At 39.5% G+C, this 15772-nt stretch overlaps 2 protein-coding genes and 1 long non-coding RNA gene across 4 annotated transcripts in view; 1 reads left to right on the top strand and 2 right to left on the bottom strand.

Annotated features, from left to right (window-relative positions):
• Positions 1–875: 875 nt before the first annotated feature.
• On the bottom strand, positions 876–8047 carry LOC111579487 (carbonyl reductase [NADPH] 1-like). The gene is made up of 7 exons (XM_023286783.3): positions 7894–8047; positions 6762–6876; positions 6243–6412; positions 5079–5186; positions 3811–4019; positions 3586–3639; positions 876–1599 (listed from the first exon to the last, which is right to left on the bottom strand). The coding sequence occupies exons 2-7, from the start codon at positions 6872–6874 to the stop codon at positions 1426–1428; spliced, it is 828 nt and encodes a 275-aa protein (XP_023142551.2). The 5' UTR covers positions 6875–6876; positions 7894–8047; the 3' UTR covers positions 876–1425.
• A 1678-nt stretch (positions 8048–9725) lies between these two features.
• LOC111579488 (carbonyl reductase [NADPH] 1-like) overlaps positions 9726–15772 on the bottom strand; it is a 14564-nt gene continuing 8517 nt past the window's right edge. For both annotated transcript variants that reach the window (XM_055018438.1, XM_023286784.3), the window contains exons 7-8: positions 15594–15609; positions 9726–10228 (exon numbers count right to left, since the gene is read on the bottom strand). In XM_055018438.1, coding sequence (XP_054874413.1) covers positions 10071–10228; positions 15594–15609 — 174 coding nt within the window. In that variant the 3' untranslated portion in view covers positions 9726–10070. The remainder of the gene's footprint in view (positions 10229–15593; positions 15610–15772) is intronic.
• Positions 10226–11463, top strand: LOC129350811 (uncharacterized). The gene is made up of 2 exons (XR_008604332.1): positions 10226–11132; positions 11247–11463. It is a non-coding gene; the product is annotated as an uncharacterized LOC129350811 (long non-coding RNA).

Below are 15772 nucleotides of genomic sequence, written 5' to 3'. Positions count from 1 at the left end.
CTGGTGTCTGAAAGTACTACTGTATTCACCTCCAGTATACAACTTAAAATGCATCAAATGTCTCTTCAGGAATCCTGTCAGCCGATATTTCTATTTTTATTTTAGGTTAAATAAAGAAGACACAAGGGTTTCGTTTATCAGAAACAGTGGATCTAATAAAGTCACGTTTGCTTCGCACAGCTGCTGTTTATCAGATTATTTCACGAGACTTTATAAAAAATCGCACAGCAGCAGAAAAGACTCCTTCAAACCGAGAGGGATGTGCGTAATTACGCACATGGCACAGCAGTGAAATTATTTACACTAAAGCTTCTCTGGATGAAGCCTGAGCTCCATCAAAGCTGTCAGGACACTTTTATTAAGATAAACCAACATTACACACAAAAGTTACAGATTTCAGTGATTTAACTGCGTCGTGGAGCTGGCTTGGTTAGCAAGGTGAACTTTTTTTTTAATCAGCTCATATGTGCACTCTATAAAATAATTCAAGGAGCCTCTGTTCCCACCACTTAAATGAATGCATCACTGCTAGATAAAATAAAAACTTTTTAGCTGAAAATTGCTCAGTTCAGATGTTTTTACTTTGACATGGACAACTTTTTTTGACATGAAAAATCTTTTAAAATAAATTCTTCTCAACAATTCCAAATTAACCGTGATTTAATGTTAAAAAGCATTAAAAACAGTGTGTTCTGGACACTTTTTAAAAATACTGTAAATGCTGTATGTTATATTTTACCAGATTCTATCCATCTTTTTAACACAGGGTAATAAGTATATGTTCTTCGGATCTCAAAACCTTTTGGTTCACAATCGGCTAAATGCATGAACTTACCAACAGAAATTTGAGCCACAAATAAAGAACATTTACAAGCTGCAGTTATACTTTTATTCAATGAATTATCAAAATCATTTCACATTGCAGTGTAGTGTGTTTCATTGTACTTGTTCATCCACATTTTAAGATAGTCCTTCTGATTTTTAAAGTTCATTTAATGCTCTGACATGAAATCATTCTAACATCTCAATGTTAAAGCTTTATATTGTAGCAAACAATGCATTCTGGTTAAGGCAAATTCTGTTTTTCCATGTAACATACAAACTGAATATGAATCATTTTATGAAAACAGCACTTAATTTTGTTAACTCTGTTAACTCAGCAGACAGATGCACAATCACACACTTGTTGCTCACAAATTAGTAGAATATCCTGAAATAATATTTTAGTTTTAATACAATCAAGTGCTGAAACTGCCCACAAATGAAGAAAAACTGCTTGAGAATTATGTTATTGCTTGTTCTGTAGCCATATTGTGTTACTTTTCAGGGGTAAAAAAATACTTTGCATCAAAGTTTTGTGAAAATTAGCTGCTTAAGATGAGATTGAGATTGAGATAGTTGCACCCTGAGTTTTCTTGAATATTTTCACCACGTCTGAACCTCTTTGTCAGAAACAAACTTCCCATGAGGCTCTGTGGCTCCAGGAGGCAGCAGGGCCAGATACACCGGAGTGATGGCGCCCTCATCTGGTGACTTTGGGGCTTTGTCACCCGCCATGTCGGTGCGAACCCACCCTGGACAGCAGGCGTTCAGCAGGATCTGGATAAAACACATACACAATTAAAAAGTTAGGTTGGAAATGAGACATAATTGGATACATCGTCATCATCATCATCATCATCATCATCATCATGTGCCGTTTTCGTTCCGAAGGTTGGCCACCATAGATCTCTATTTGTGTCAATTCTCCACAGCTCTCTTTGCTTCAGTGTAGTACTGTGTTGCACTCCACCTCTTGATGTCATCACTCCATTTACCTCTCTGTCTTCCTCTTGCACCTGTTCCTTCGAAGTTAGGGAGCTTTCCAGCACTGTCACGCAGAACAAGGACTGCATAACTCATTTTCCTTTGCATTAGATCACACACAAGGCTCCTTTTTGAATAAGCTCTTTCTAACACTTCCATGTCTGTCACTCTTACTCTTCAACTCATTTTTAACATTCTCCTAATGTACCACATCTTAAAGGACTGTATTCTCTTCTGGATGCCGGTCGGCCTTCCTGCATACTCCCATCTACCGGAGAAGCCTGGATGCCGAGGTGGCTACGAATCCTCTGCAGTCTACTTCGACTGGTCAGACCCTCACCTTCCAGACATAGACATGCCTAAGCAAAGCTTACCATAGTATTAGGTCTGGTCGCAGGTTGGTGGATGCGATCTCAGGTGGGAAGCAGAGCTTTTGGTCAAGGTCTACCAGCATCCTCCAATCACAAGCACCTCTCAACTGCCCAGGGTCTGTGCAACCGAGAGGGGCCCCAAGAGGACCCTCATCCTCCCGCACAAATGTTGTTTCTTGCCATCGGGTCAACATGGGTGGAAGGGCGTTAACATGCACTGCGTCTCCAGCACTAGTGCTACACACTTCAGCACCTGGCTGTGCCACCAGGTGTAACGGCCTTGAGCGAAGGCTGGTCTTGCCGCCCACTAAGATGTGTCTGAGTATAGCTGGAGTCCGGCAGAGTGAACATGTAGGGTCTTCACCATACCATTGGTTGATGTTCTTGGATGATAGTAGGACATCATAGGCTGCCTTGGTGGTGAAGCTTGCTCTAAACGTCTCCGTATCCCACAGCTCTTGCCAAGAGATCTTCCTCTTCTCCACTACTTCTCATGTGATCCACTGCCCTTGCTTCGCCTGTGCGATGGCTTTTGCGCACTTGGCTGCTTCCTCTTGCCGTCGTACTTCCTGCACCACAAGCTTGTGTCTTTGGGACAGAGTGGCCTTGTTCCAGGCTGAAGTGTTGGCCCCAAGGCCAAGACCACCTCTTCCCTGCTGCACTTACCCCGTTGGGACCTGGTGGTGCTGATGTGGACCTTCTGCTATGCAGTTTTCTCTACCTCGATCCACCTGGGTGAGCAGATGTCAAGTTGGTGCACTGATGGATTGAGAGGTGGCATGTCGGGTGGAAGCGTCCCCTTTTTGTGGTATCGGTCGTCTGTGTAAGCTTTTTTCAGGTATTCCTCCAGGGTGGCCTTCGACACTGAGAGACTTCCACTCTTCTAAGAACAGGCTCTTCACAAATTTGAAGGGGTCCTTTTAGAAGCGTGATCTTGTTTGCTCCTTCCTCCTGTGCTTCCTCAGAAGGTTTTTTGGGAATGCAAAGGAATTCTTTGCATTCCCAAAACTTGGTCTTAGCTTTTCCAGTTCTTCTCTTAAGTTCTTCATCCACTTTCCCATCTTCTGTTATCGTGCTTCCAAGGTAGTGTTATTCATGGACTTGCTCTAGATTGCTGTCTTCTGCACTGATTACAAAATTCTCTGGTGTTGTCTTGTTAACACACATGGTCATTGTTCTTATGCCATTTAACTCCATCCCATATGTATTACATGTGGCGCAAAGAGACTATCACTGCCTGCAGTGACTGGATATTGTTGGCAAACAACACTGTGTCGTCTGCATATCTGATGTTGGTGATATTGATTACACAACTGGATACAACACCCCCAAAAATTGCATTTAACAGTATTTGTACTGTGTTTTATCTCCTCAGACATTTGAAAGTTTGATAAAAAGTTTGATTTACCCCATCATTTGGCCGCTCCTTGGACAGACGACGAGCCTGAATCATGGACAAAGTCTGTAGAGAAACACATGCAGAATCACTATTTCTATACATATGGCATTCGAGAAACATTTGGGACAGAATTGATCAAATCTTCAGAGTGTAGACATCAATACAAATCTGTCTTATCTGACTTTTCCTTTATTTTTAGACATTTTAAGATCCCTAACATGTACTCAGTCTTACCGTGAGGCCAGTTTTCGACACTCCGTACGCTGTTTCCGGCCAGCCGTCTTCCTTGTGTTTCCCTTTCTGGGTCTCGGCAACGAATCTCTGCATCAGTCCGACCAGCTCATCCTCCGTTATGTCCTCGCTGCGAAATCGCTGCTGCAGAGCTGGACTGCAGTTGTTCAAAGTACGAACACCGACGAAGCTGGAGACGTTCACAACACGACCTGAAACACAAAATACAGGACATCTGAAGCTCATAACTGCTCAACAAACCTCCACTTCATCTTAAACGCATAAAAAGCAAAAGAGTTGTGATCAGATACAGTGGATTCAGAAAGTGCACATGTTACAAAGTTCTACATTTAATTTTAAAATGGATAAAATGTTTGCTTGTCGCTCCACACTGCAGTAAAAACGTGTTTTGTTTTAAAAATCATTCATAGAGGATAAGTTTTAGTATTTCTTTGTTTGGCAGCAGGTGGAGCTTTGACTTTTCTTGTGTTCTTCTTCTTTAATTTCTATAAACTTTACACATCTGGATTTGAGCAGTTTACTACATTTGCTCATGACCAAAGTTCTGGTTTTGGCTGAAATGTTCTATGGTTTCACTTTCGGACTTTGGTTTTGCCACTCTAGAAAAATTGTCCTGAAGCCACTCCAGAATTTTCTTGCCTGTTTTCTTTGGGTAACTGTTGTATTTAAAGGTAAAATGATGCTTTTCTTCAAGTGTCTTTGTATCATTCATCCTTTTTTCAGTTCTGTAAAGTCTACTCGTTTCTGCTAAGACTCCCAAGCATAGCATGATGATGCCACCACCGTGCTTTACCATAAGAATTAGCAGGTCATGGAAAGTGAATATTGTTGGCCAGATATAGCATTTGGAGATAAGATGTTTTATAATCAGGCAAGATAAACTTTTTATTTGTGCTTTCAGAGTCTCTTAAATGCCATTTAATAAACTCCCAGGATGTCGAAAGCTCCATTATAACAAAGACTGGCGATCGTGTTCAGCAAAGATTTCTTCCACTTCAGAAATGCAGATTCTGCCTGAGAACCCTAAAAGTGTTACAAAGGGTGTGATAACTGAACAACTTATAGAGACTTTCTGGGATTTTGTATCATGGTTGTTGTCCTGATTTGCAGTTTGACAACACAAGCATGTTTCTAAATTTACTCCAATCTAGTAGTTGTGTCGCAAGGATAACAAATAGAAATGGGGTGTACTGCATGAGTCTGGATACGTTCTGAATCCACAACAGCAAACTAAATCTGTGTGTTCGTACCTCCAGCTTTGATGAGCGGCAGGAAGTGAGTCAGCATGTCTCTGGTGGCGAAGAAGTTCGTCTTCAGGGTCACGTCAGCCTGGACAGCAAACGGAGTCTGGTCTGCCACTGTAAAGAAAGAGTTAACATGTTGTCATTAATGTATAGCTGCAAATGGAAACAATATCTGACAGTAATTCAATAATGAAGGCTCAGGGCTGCACGATGTTCGTTTCAGCATCGATATCATGACATGTGGATGCCCAATAGTCAAAATTGCAAAAAGTGTAATGTTCATAAGAGAAGTCTGTCTAATACAACGCAATTAACTGGGATTTAAGGCTTCTTGGATACTGATTTTTTTTAAAAAAAACTCTATTCACAAGAGTTCGTTAACATGCAGGCTGCACATGAGCACAGCAAAATGAGCCAAGAACTGGAGAGAAACAGAAATGCAGCATCACTTGAATGGAAATACTTCATTAAGTTAAACAAAAACAGGTCTTTATTTGGCAATTACATTGTTGCCACTGCATGAGATAACGTAATTGTTTTTTTGACAATGTATATCAGCACCACATAAGCTTGCAAAATGAGTGAGTCAAATCTGAATACCATCCAAAATCAAAAAGGTGCAAGCGTTAAATGGCTCCAAACGGTATTTTTCAGCTGTTATTTTAAATCATTTTTTATTTTCCATGCAGATGCCCTCCTTAAAAAACAACCTTAATTGTTCTAGAATGATTAATTGTTTTCTAATAGTGTAATTCAAGTCATCTGGTGCAAATCTGTCTGCTTTTTTTCATATTATTGCATCTTTTTTTTTTTTCAATATTTTGCAGCCTCAGTATACATGTATTCTCCAGCTCATGTATTTATTAAATTCCTGGATTAGATAACACTTAAGCACATTTTGATGTAAATAAAAACAGTGCAACCCTATTAATAATACAACAAATAGTGGCAATGATGGGTCAGATTATACTAATGTGTGTTTTAAATGTGAATACTAGCATAAGACTGCAGATTGGTGCCAATATAAACTGTATATCTAAGCTGTAATAGTTCAGACTTTCTGGCAAAAGAATTTCCTTCAAGATTAATAAAGTTCTATTTTATATTAAGCATCATTGTTTGTGGCTTCAGTGCAGTTTAATATTCATCAATGTCTTGTTTTATTCTCACTTTTGAATGCGATTGCGGCGTTATTGATGAGGACATCGACTCCTCCGTATTTCTCTTTGAAGAAAGCTGCTGCAGCTGTGATGCTGCTCACATCATTGATGTCCAGCTGATGAAACTTTGGATTCAGGCCCTCAGAGGACAAAGACTTCACGGCTTCCTCACCACGACCACTAGAACAGGAGGAAAAACTCTTATTTACTGTCATTTTATCATCATCAGACACTGAGCTCTTCAAACAGGTTTCAAACTGGAAGGAGGCAAAAAGTCTTGATGAAAGCAATTCAGTGTAATTACACAACAGCTTCCCATTCTTGATGAAGCAGATTAGCAGAGTTGTTTTATAAAGTGAAAGTCTTCACTGGAAAAACCGTTGTGGAGTATTACATTTAAACACCAAATTAAGATTTGAAACCAGGTTTTCAAGGGTATTTGTTAAACATGAAAAAATAATTGCAAAAAGATGAAATCATGCACATTGCAACATGGTCCTGTGCAGGTGTGACCAGGTGAGTGACCTACACGTCTCTGGATGTGAGGTAAACGTCACCCTGGTACTGCTTGCAGAGCGCTCGGACGATGGCCAATCCGATGCCCTTGTTGCTTCCTGTTACTACGGCAACCTTCACTGACATGTCTGTCAAAAGAGTAAGAAAGGTGTGAGGTCGCATAGTAAACGCACAAACTGATCCTGTTCCACCTTCAACACACAAACCAGCGTTAACACTTGTGGCACAGCGACTTTATCGTTTCTCTGGCACAGAAACAATGTTATCAGACATGTAGGGTTAAGGTTTGGCTGAGTCATGATGACAATTTCAGGGAGAGAAATTCAAATAGATTTGTCTAATAATACAGAAAATCACAAATAAAGCATCTGAAAATCATAAAAATGACCATTTTGTGACATAAAACACTGCTAGTAAAAAAAAGTGCAAAAAATTGCTTGAAATTATAATCAAAAAACAAGATGGGCAAGGATTTGTACTTAAAAATGACAATTTAATCATTAAAAAAACAACAAATTACTATTACTATCTGCACTGGTTTTGCAGGAATTTTGCAGGTTAGTTTTGCAACCTTTTTGATAAATTAACCTTAAATTTAAACTGCCTTCTTTATTATGTACATAGCTTTAATGTGTAAATTTAACAATAAAAAACTATAATAAAATACTGCTACCTACTTTCAAAACTGTGACCTTGACTGTTGGTTTTGCAGGAATTTTCCAGGTTTGTCTGCAACTTTTATGTTAAATTAACCTTTAATATAACAAATAAATGTGATTTAAATAACTAAACTGTCGGGTTTACTATGCATTTAGCTTTAATGTGTAAACTTAAAAATTAAAAAACAATTAAAAAAAATACGATTACTACGTACTTTCAGCACTGTTTTGACCTTTAACTGCTGGTTTTGCAGGTTAGTTTTGCAACCATAGTGTTAAATAAACCTTTAACATGACAGATAAATGATAATATAAAGCTTTTAACTGCCTGCTTTATGTTGCATTTCGCTTTAACGTGTTAACTTTCGCCTCCTGCTTCTTGCTTACGTTACATAACGGTGATTTTCAGTTTTCATTATCTGGCATCTGCAAAAGAAGCGGCTGGAAAATAAAAACAAAAAGCGAAAAAAAAAAGATGTTTCTTACTTGAAGCTGCTGTTGTTCTGCCGACTGAAGCTTCTGTGAAGAAGCTTAACAGGGAACAAATGAGGTGCAGCAGTTAATCAACCGATATATGAAAGACTGAAGAACATGTGACCAGATGAAAAGGGGCGGAAGCTGGGCGGAGTTATGCGCAGGTTCAGTGCGCATACCCGGAAAAACAAGCGGAACACGTGGTCAGAGGGCTGATCACAGAGCTGCGGTGGAAGAGAATAGATAACTTTATTGTCTGTTCCAAGTAAAAACAGAAATTCGTCTTTTATCACGGCTGTTAGACAAAATTTAAAAACCACACTCAAACATTGAAAGCACCCTCACACATTAAAAACACGATACAATAAATAAAAATAAGTAAAGCACATAAAATAACTAAAAACACTAAAAACAAAGTGCAGTCTATTTTGTGTTATTAAGAGCAGCTGTTGCAGAGGGGATGAAAGATGTTTTGTAAATGTTTTTCCTGGCCAGTGAGGTTCTGTAGCATCTGCCTGATGACAGCAGGATGAAGGAGTGGTGGAGGAGCTGTGAAGAGTCCTCAGTGATGAGGGAGGCTTTCCTCATCACTGAGCATCCATACAGTTCACACAGAGGGGGTTGGGCTGTTTGACTAATTTTACTGGCCTGATTCATTATTCGAGAGAGTTTTGTTTTGTGTTTGATGGTGAGGAAGTTGAACCAGGTTGAGATGTTATGGGTGAGGATGGATTCTGATTTATAAATGAGGGTTAAAATGTCTCTGCTGATGTTAAAAGAACTGAGTTTCCTGAGCAGGTGGAGACACTGCTGTGCCTTTTTGTAGACAGAGTCTGCAATCATGGTCAGATACCGCTGAGGACAGTTCGTAGGTATTTTATTTATATTTTTACTGACCGTGTGCATCTGTAGGTAGTTGATAAATTCATGAATTCTTTGTGTTTGTGCTGTTAGGAGAAAAAGGAGGGTTTAGTTATAAACTAAAGCCTCAAAGTGAGGTTTACCTGATGTTTGTCTTGTTCTTGCAAAACTGTAACTGTGGTTTGACATGTATTAAAACATTACTAACAGTGAAGTTACTCTACTAGTTGCTAATTTTTTTTGTTGTTGTTCTTGAAAAGCTTCAGATTCTGCAGTTTAAAGACAATTTAAGTGGAACGGAACCTGGAGCATTGAGTGACCACAAATCCTATTTTTTTTCCCCCCACATTTTGATGATGTCAAACTGTATTTTGACATTTTAACTAAAGCCTAAATGCTGCCTAAAACCCACTTCTACATTGATGTATTTAAAACACAGAGGCTGATTTGTGAGCAGTTTATTATATGTCAGAATAGGGGGGCAGAGGAAAGGGAAGTTTCACGTCTGAAATACATGAGTCCAGATCTTAAATCATTGTATATAAACAGAGTGAAATCTGGAGTGATTATCCGAGAGACACTGAAGAGTGAATTGTAACAACTTTTTTTTTTCAGTCTATACACTATTCTATTTGCCTCTATCTGTTGAGGTATCTTTTTTTTTTAGGTCTTGACCTACTTGGAAATTTTCCTTTTTTGTATTTTTATAAATAGAATGTAGGGACACGTGCCTGTTTGGTTCAGACTGCAGCAAAATTCACATCATATTTTGGATTTTTCTTGTATATCTTAAATGCAAAAATTCCAACTAGAATCTTGATTCATCATAATATTGGGACAGATGCTGTAAATGCAGTAGATTTTTTTAAAAAATCAGATTCTATCCACCTTTTTAACACAGGGTAATAAGTATGAATCCAACTTTGGATCTTAAAACCTTTTGGTGCACGATTGGCAGAAATCTGAGTCACAAATGAAAAACATTTACAAGCTGCATTTATACTTTTATTCAGTGAATTATCAAAATTATTTCACATTGCAGTGTAGTGTGTTTAATTGTACTTGTTCATCCACATTTTAAGGTAGTCCTTCTGATTTAAAGTTCATTTAATGCTCTGACATGAAATCGTAACATCTCAATGTTAAAGCTTCTTATTGTAGCAAAAAATGCATTCTGGTTAAGGCAAGTTCTGTTTTTCCATGTAACATATAAACTGACAACGAATCATTTTATGAAAACAGCACCTTATTTTGTTAATTCTGTTAACTCAGCAGACAGATGCACAATCACACACTTGTTGGTCACAAATTGGTTTTCTTGAATATTTTCACCAGGGCTGAACCTCTTTGTCAGAAACAAACTTCCCATGAGGCTCTGTGGCTCCAGGAGGCAGCAGGGCCAGATACACCGGAGTGATGGCGCCCTCATCTGGTGACTTTGGGGCTTTCTCACTCGTCATGTCGGTGCGAACCCATCCTGGACAGCTATGGAGGACTAAAAGTGCCAAAATTAAATAAATAAATACATCATTAAATAATTAATTAAATATGTCATTAATTAATTAAAATTGGAATTAAATATTTCATTAATTAATTAAAATTGGAATTAAATATGTCATTAATTAATTAAAATTGGAATTAAATACATAAATGTGTTATTAAATATGTCATTAATTTATTAAAATACCAATTCATTTTAAGTAAAAAACATATTTCATTATTTCACTATTTAATTAATTATTTCATGGTCCTTGTGTTGCAGTGGATCATGAATTTATTTTATCTGTCAACCTCGCCCGTCAAAGTCGGTGGGCGGATCCTAACACCTGATTGGTTACCCTGCACATCAAGTCAAGGCAAATCGATTCCAGATAATGGATTGACGCAGAGCTTGTGAACACATTCCGATACACTGGGTGGCGCTATTCACCTCTACGTTGGTTTGGATACTCAATAAAACAAAACTTTATTAGCAACCGCTAAAGACTCGGTCCTCTTTCCCAAATGTTGATACATGCGGTGCAAGACAAATTTTCCTTTAGCATTTCCTTTAGCATCTACTCGGCGCGCCACGGCTCGTCTCGGTTTAGTTGTTTTTCCATTACATTGAGAACCACCTCATCGTGGGTGGAGTCGTCATAGCACGGCGGCCCGAAAGTCCCTTACCGTCATTTCTGTGCGACACAAACGCAATGCAACAATGTACATGGAGGCGATAGTACACCTGCTGCTCGGTCTGTGGCTTTCTGTCAGATTCAGAGTAATAGAAGAGTCGGAGAAAGCTGAGAGCGGCGAGTCGAAACACTGAGGAGACACACAGGAGAGTTTGGGAGGCGATGCAGCAGTATCAAGCCGAAGACAAGAGGATATGAACTAGACGACATATGAGGGTAAGCTAATGCTAGTTCGCTAGCTATCGTGTATCAGTCCTGTGAACGACCCTGTAATGGCTGCAGTTTATCGCTGTTAGGTATTAAAATATGTGTGCTGTGTATGTGTTTCAGATGCTGTCTGATGAGACTTCATGGGATTTACCTGAAGCAGCAGCACATGAGCCTGCAGTAGCACAAGGTGTAGAGGAGGAGGACAGAGATGTACAGGATGCACTGATGCACTACGTGTCATGCAAAGTTATTCTTCTTGTTATACTTCTGTTTTTCGGTCCCCGGACCGCTATTGTTTTCTTTAATGCAATTCTGACAATAAACTTTTGTAGATGTGTCTATGCTATTGTTTGTTTGTGAAGGTTAGCAAGATTAAATAAAAAATTAAACGCCAAAACATTAAAACAGCTGTTTTAAGAAAATTACAGTTTGATAAATCAGTATTGCTTTGGTGTAATTCAGTCACCGGAATTATGAACCATAAAGGAGTTTGTGTTAAAACATGTTAAATCCCATTAAACACAAATACATTATTAGGGAATATAGAATTGTTTGGTTCAGACTGTTGACTCTTTTTCTACCAGTGTCTTAACAGACAAAATGAGAAGTTGTGATGCAGTCACATAAGTCACAAAATAGTTTATTAGTCAGCAGCAAAATCAAAACTATTTACAATGTGCAAAGTACAAACTGTGGTGGGCCTCTCCTACAGTGGAGGGCTAAAAGTAAAACTATATACAACTACAGGTGCTGGTCATATAATTAGAATATCATGAAAAAAGTTGTTCATTATTTCAGTAATTCCATTGAAAAAGTGAAACTTGTATATTATACTCATTCATTACACAGAGACTGATATATTTCAAATGTTTATTTCTCTTAACTTTGATTATACCTGAATACTAACAAAAATCTCAAATTTGGTATCTCTGAAAATTAGAATATTGTAGAAAGGTTCAATATTGAAGACACCTCTAATCAGCTAATTAACTCACAACACCTGCAAAGGCCTTTAAATGGTCTCTCAGTCTAGTTCTGTAGGCTACACAATCATGGGGAAGACTACTGACCTGACAGTTGTCCAAAAGACGAGCTTTTTCATGATATTCTAATTATATGACCAGCATTTGTAAATCTCAAGTCTATGGGAGGTGGACTCGCTCACACTCGCCGGCTGCCCACTGCCTACCCAGCTACCCCAGCTGCCCCAGCACACCCAGCACTGCCTGCCCCAGCTGCCCCAGCACACCCAGGAATGACTGGTTGAAGGCAGTATTCTGGGCCATCTCCTCCCGCTGCAAGGCCGCTTCATTCTCTCTTGCCTCGCTGAGGAGCAACCAGATGTTCTCATCATGCTGGGCATGACTCCACTCCTCCTCAGCCTGCATCTCCACAAGTACGCTAGGAAGGTCCAATTTTCTGTTGCCCCTTTTCCTCTTGCCTAGACCAAAGACAGAAAAGTGATCAGAGTCAGCTTTAATGGCCAAGTAAGTACACAATATACACGGAATTTGGTTTCGGCTGTTGGTGTCATCCTAGGAATATGGAAGAGAATAATAAAAAATAAACAATAGAAAGAGGAACAGGGAGGAAAAAGAAATAGTAAAATAGAACACAATATAAACAGAAATGTACAGCTAGACTGGAATGTATGAACACATTAGCAAAATGGTAATTGCTATAAACACAGTAGTGGTGATTTTTGTGTACAGGGCTCTGTAGTCCAAATGTCCAGGGTGAGTGGGGTCTCTGATGATGTTTTCTGCAGTCCGTACTATGGGCTGTAGTCTGTTTCTGTCCTGCTGTGTGGTTGATCCAGAGGTGCACAGGACAGATCGGATGACTGCAGTGTAGAACTGGATCAACAGCTCCTGTGGCAGGCCATGTCTCCTCAGCTGTTGTAGGAAATACATCCTCTGCTGAGCCTTTTTCAGGAGGTCCTGAGAGATTGTAGTCCCCAGGAGCTAGAAGGACTCCACAGCTATGATGTGATGTGTTTAGCCACCCGTCCATCCATTTTCAATCATGATCATGTCTTTGATACTTTAATAAACTTCTGGCACTCTTCGCTTTAACCAAAGCACAAGCAGTAACTCCTCCACCACAAACAAAAACGACGTGGTGTGAACTTCATTTCATCCTGTGCACATTTTGGAGTTGCTAAGAAGAGCTATGTTTTCTCATTTTATGTATATTTTCATTCAGTTTCACAGCTACCTAGTGACTATAAGAAGAATGGTTGCAATACTACACTGCACCAGAACGTAAATTAATTAGAGTGACTTACTTGTTAAGTCAATGGAAAATAAATGCAGCTGCATGTGTTCTGTTTATGTGTCACTGCAGCTACATGTAACTTTCATCAGGCGTTCCTGAGCTGGCTGCTGCACAGTTTGCATTTACACCTGCCTCAATTCTTGGTCGTTGGTCTCACTGTTCTGATCATGCTTGCAGGCATTTACACCTGTAGTAATAATAATAATAATGCGAAAATCAACCATGCTCTCTGTTTACCGTGTCTTACCGGTGATAAGACGTTGCTGTGACGTGCTGGTGTCGGTGTCCGAGCTGGTGCTGGTGCTGGAGAGGAGACAGGGCAGCCGGGGGCTCCGCGACGGAGGTGGAGTAGGCTTCGCATGTGGAAAGGGATTCTTGAACAGAAATAAACACTCACTCTAAGTACAAGAAAAACACGGCATGCTGACTGAAGTATTAGCTTCTGAGAGCTAAACGTTAGAAACAGCAGCACGAAATACAAGCAGAGCACGGAGTTAGCGCCGATGGCTAACTAGCTATCTTATTGTCTGCTACAGGAGACAACGACGTTACTTTCTAAAAATACTTGTTTGCTTAAAAGAAGCTTGCCACCAATGGAATAAATGATGTATAAGTTTCTTGAAGTCACAAAACACTCACCGTCCTCGAACGTCTCCAACAATGAAGCGGCTGAGTCTCCCTCCTGTTGCTCGCCGGTGCGGTGCCAGTAAATAGCGTCCATTAAACCTCTTCCAACACCTCCTGGTTGACCCACGCCGGCCGTTGTGGTCCTGGGTGGACCGATAGTCACTTTTGAGCTTTTTCAGCTTCTCCCTACACTGCTTCTGTTCTCTTTATATACAGTCTACTGTATATGTGAGCGGCCATCCGCTCAGAGACCTCCTGATAAACTTTCTCCGTCCAGCTCTCTCTGTATTCTTTGATCCACCACCAAAGACAAAGTCTCGACCTCTTCATTCACCCACGGTACAGGTCTGGCTGTCACATTAAAATTATGAAGAACAGAGAGTTTCGTGAAGAGCAATGCACACCGTCGCTGTTTACAGTCATTTTTTAATGCAGGATTTTGTTTTCGTGCTGAAGTTGCTCTGTGTCGTCACTCCCTGCCCAATCAGTGGCCTGCACTATGTAAACGCCACATTATCGGCTCATCTCAGCTCGCTGGGAACCTCAGCCGAGAAGGTGCTGAAAATTAGTCCGTATGGAAACGCTCGCAAACAAAGATGAGACGAGCCGTACCGTGCCGAGTAGATGCTTGTGGAATCGCGGCTAAACAAAGACGAGCGGAGCCGTGCCGCGCCGAGTAGGTCCTAAAGGAAAAGCGCTCGACACTCCGAGCATCGCTGCAATTTGACAGGCTGGTAATCCACAAAGAACGTGATGTTCCAGAACTTCCCTCGGTATGCCAAACGCCCTGGTCCCTGTGTGTGCTCCTGTTGCACCCTGGTACCAGAAAACCGGCGGAGTACTTCCTCTAAATTTGCAGTCACTCTACGGTCAACATCTTGGTCGGAAAGTGCGGAAATAACTTCAACAACTTCAATAAATTCCTCTGCTTTACACGCTACATGCTCGCGGTCAGCAGGTCCTGCTTCCACATACTCTGCAAGGTCTAAAATATCTCTCACCAACTCTCTAGAAAGTTCACAGCGACTCTCCCTCTACACAGCCTCCATGTTTAGAAAGACTTCTACTTCCTGTTTCAAGGCAGACAAAAGCAGTGGATTAGACTTGATTCACGTTAGTCCCGCCCACGGACTTTGACGGGCGAGGTTGACAGATAAAATTAATTCATGATCCACTGCAACACAAGGACCATGAAATAATTAATTAAATCGTGAAATAATGAAATATGTTTTTTACTTAAAATAATTGTTATTTTAATAAATTAATGACATATTTAATAACACATTTATGTATTTAATTCCAATTTTAATTAATTAATGACATATTTAATTCCAATTTTAACTAATTAATGACATATTTAATTATTTAATGATATATTTATTTAATAACACATTTAAGTATTTAATTCCAATTTTAATTAATTAATGACATATTTAATTCCAATTTTAATTAATTAATGAAATATTTAATTCCAATTTTAATTAATTAATGACATATTTAATTAATTATTTAATGATGTATTTATTTATTTAATTTTGGCACTTTTAGTCCTCCATAGACAGCAGGCGTTCACCAGGATCTGGATAAAACACATACACAATTAAAAAGTTAGGTTGGAAATGACATTTAATTGGATACATCGTCGTCATTGGATACACATCCATAAGCTAGTACAGAACACACATAACATCGCTACAGTCTTAATTTCAGTGAAATGCTGATGTTTCTATGAAGGAATTCTT

The sequence above is a fragment of the Amphiprion ocellaris genome, chromosome 16, assembly GCF_022539595.1.
Source record: "Amphiprion ocellaris isolate individual 3 ecotype Okinawa chromosome 16, ASM2253959v1, whole genome shotgun sequence".
NCBI classification, from domain to species: domain Eukaryota; kingdom Metazoa; phylum Chordata; class Actinopteri; family Pomacentridae; genus Amphiprion; species Amphiprion ocellaris.
Note: the sequence above shows the minus strand (reverse complement) of the source record. Positions and strands in the feature narration are given on the sequence as shown.

What these genes read in the sequence shown, in the direction of transcription:
- LOC111579487 (XM_023286783.3), bottom strand. Translation starts at nt 6,874, where the DNA reads ATGTCAGTGAAGGTTGCCGTAGTAACAGGAAGCAACAAGGGCATCGGA. An exon ending in CGCCGCAATCGCATTCAAAA is followed by an intron (nt 5,187 to 6,242) that starts GTGAGAATAAAA and finishes CTTTCTTTACAG; the next exon opens with TGGCAGACCAGACTCCGTTT. An exon ending in GCCGCTCATCAAAGCTGGAG is followed by an intron (nt 4,020 to 5,078) that starts GTACGAACACAC and finishes TTTGTGTTTCAG; the next exon opens with GTCGTGTTGTGAACGTCTCC.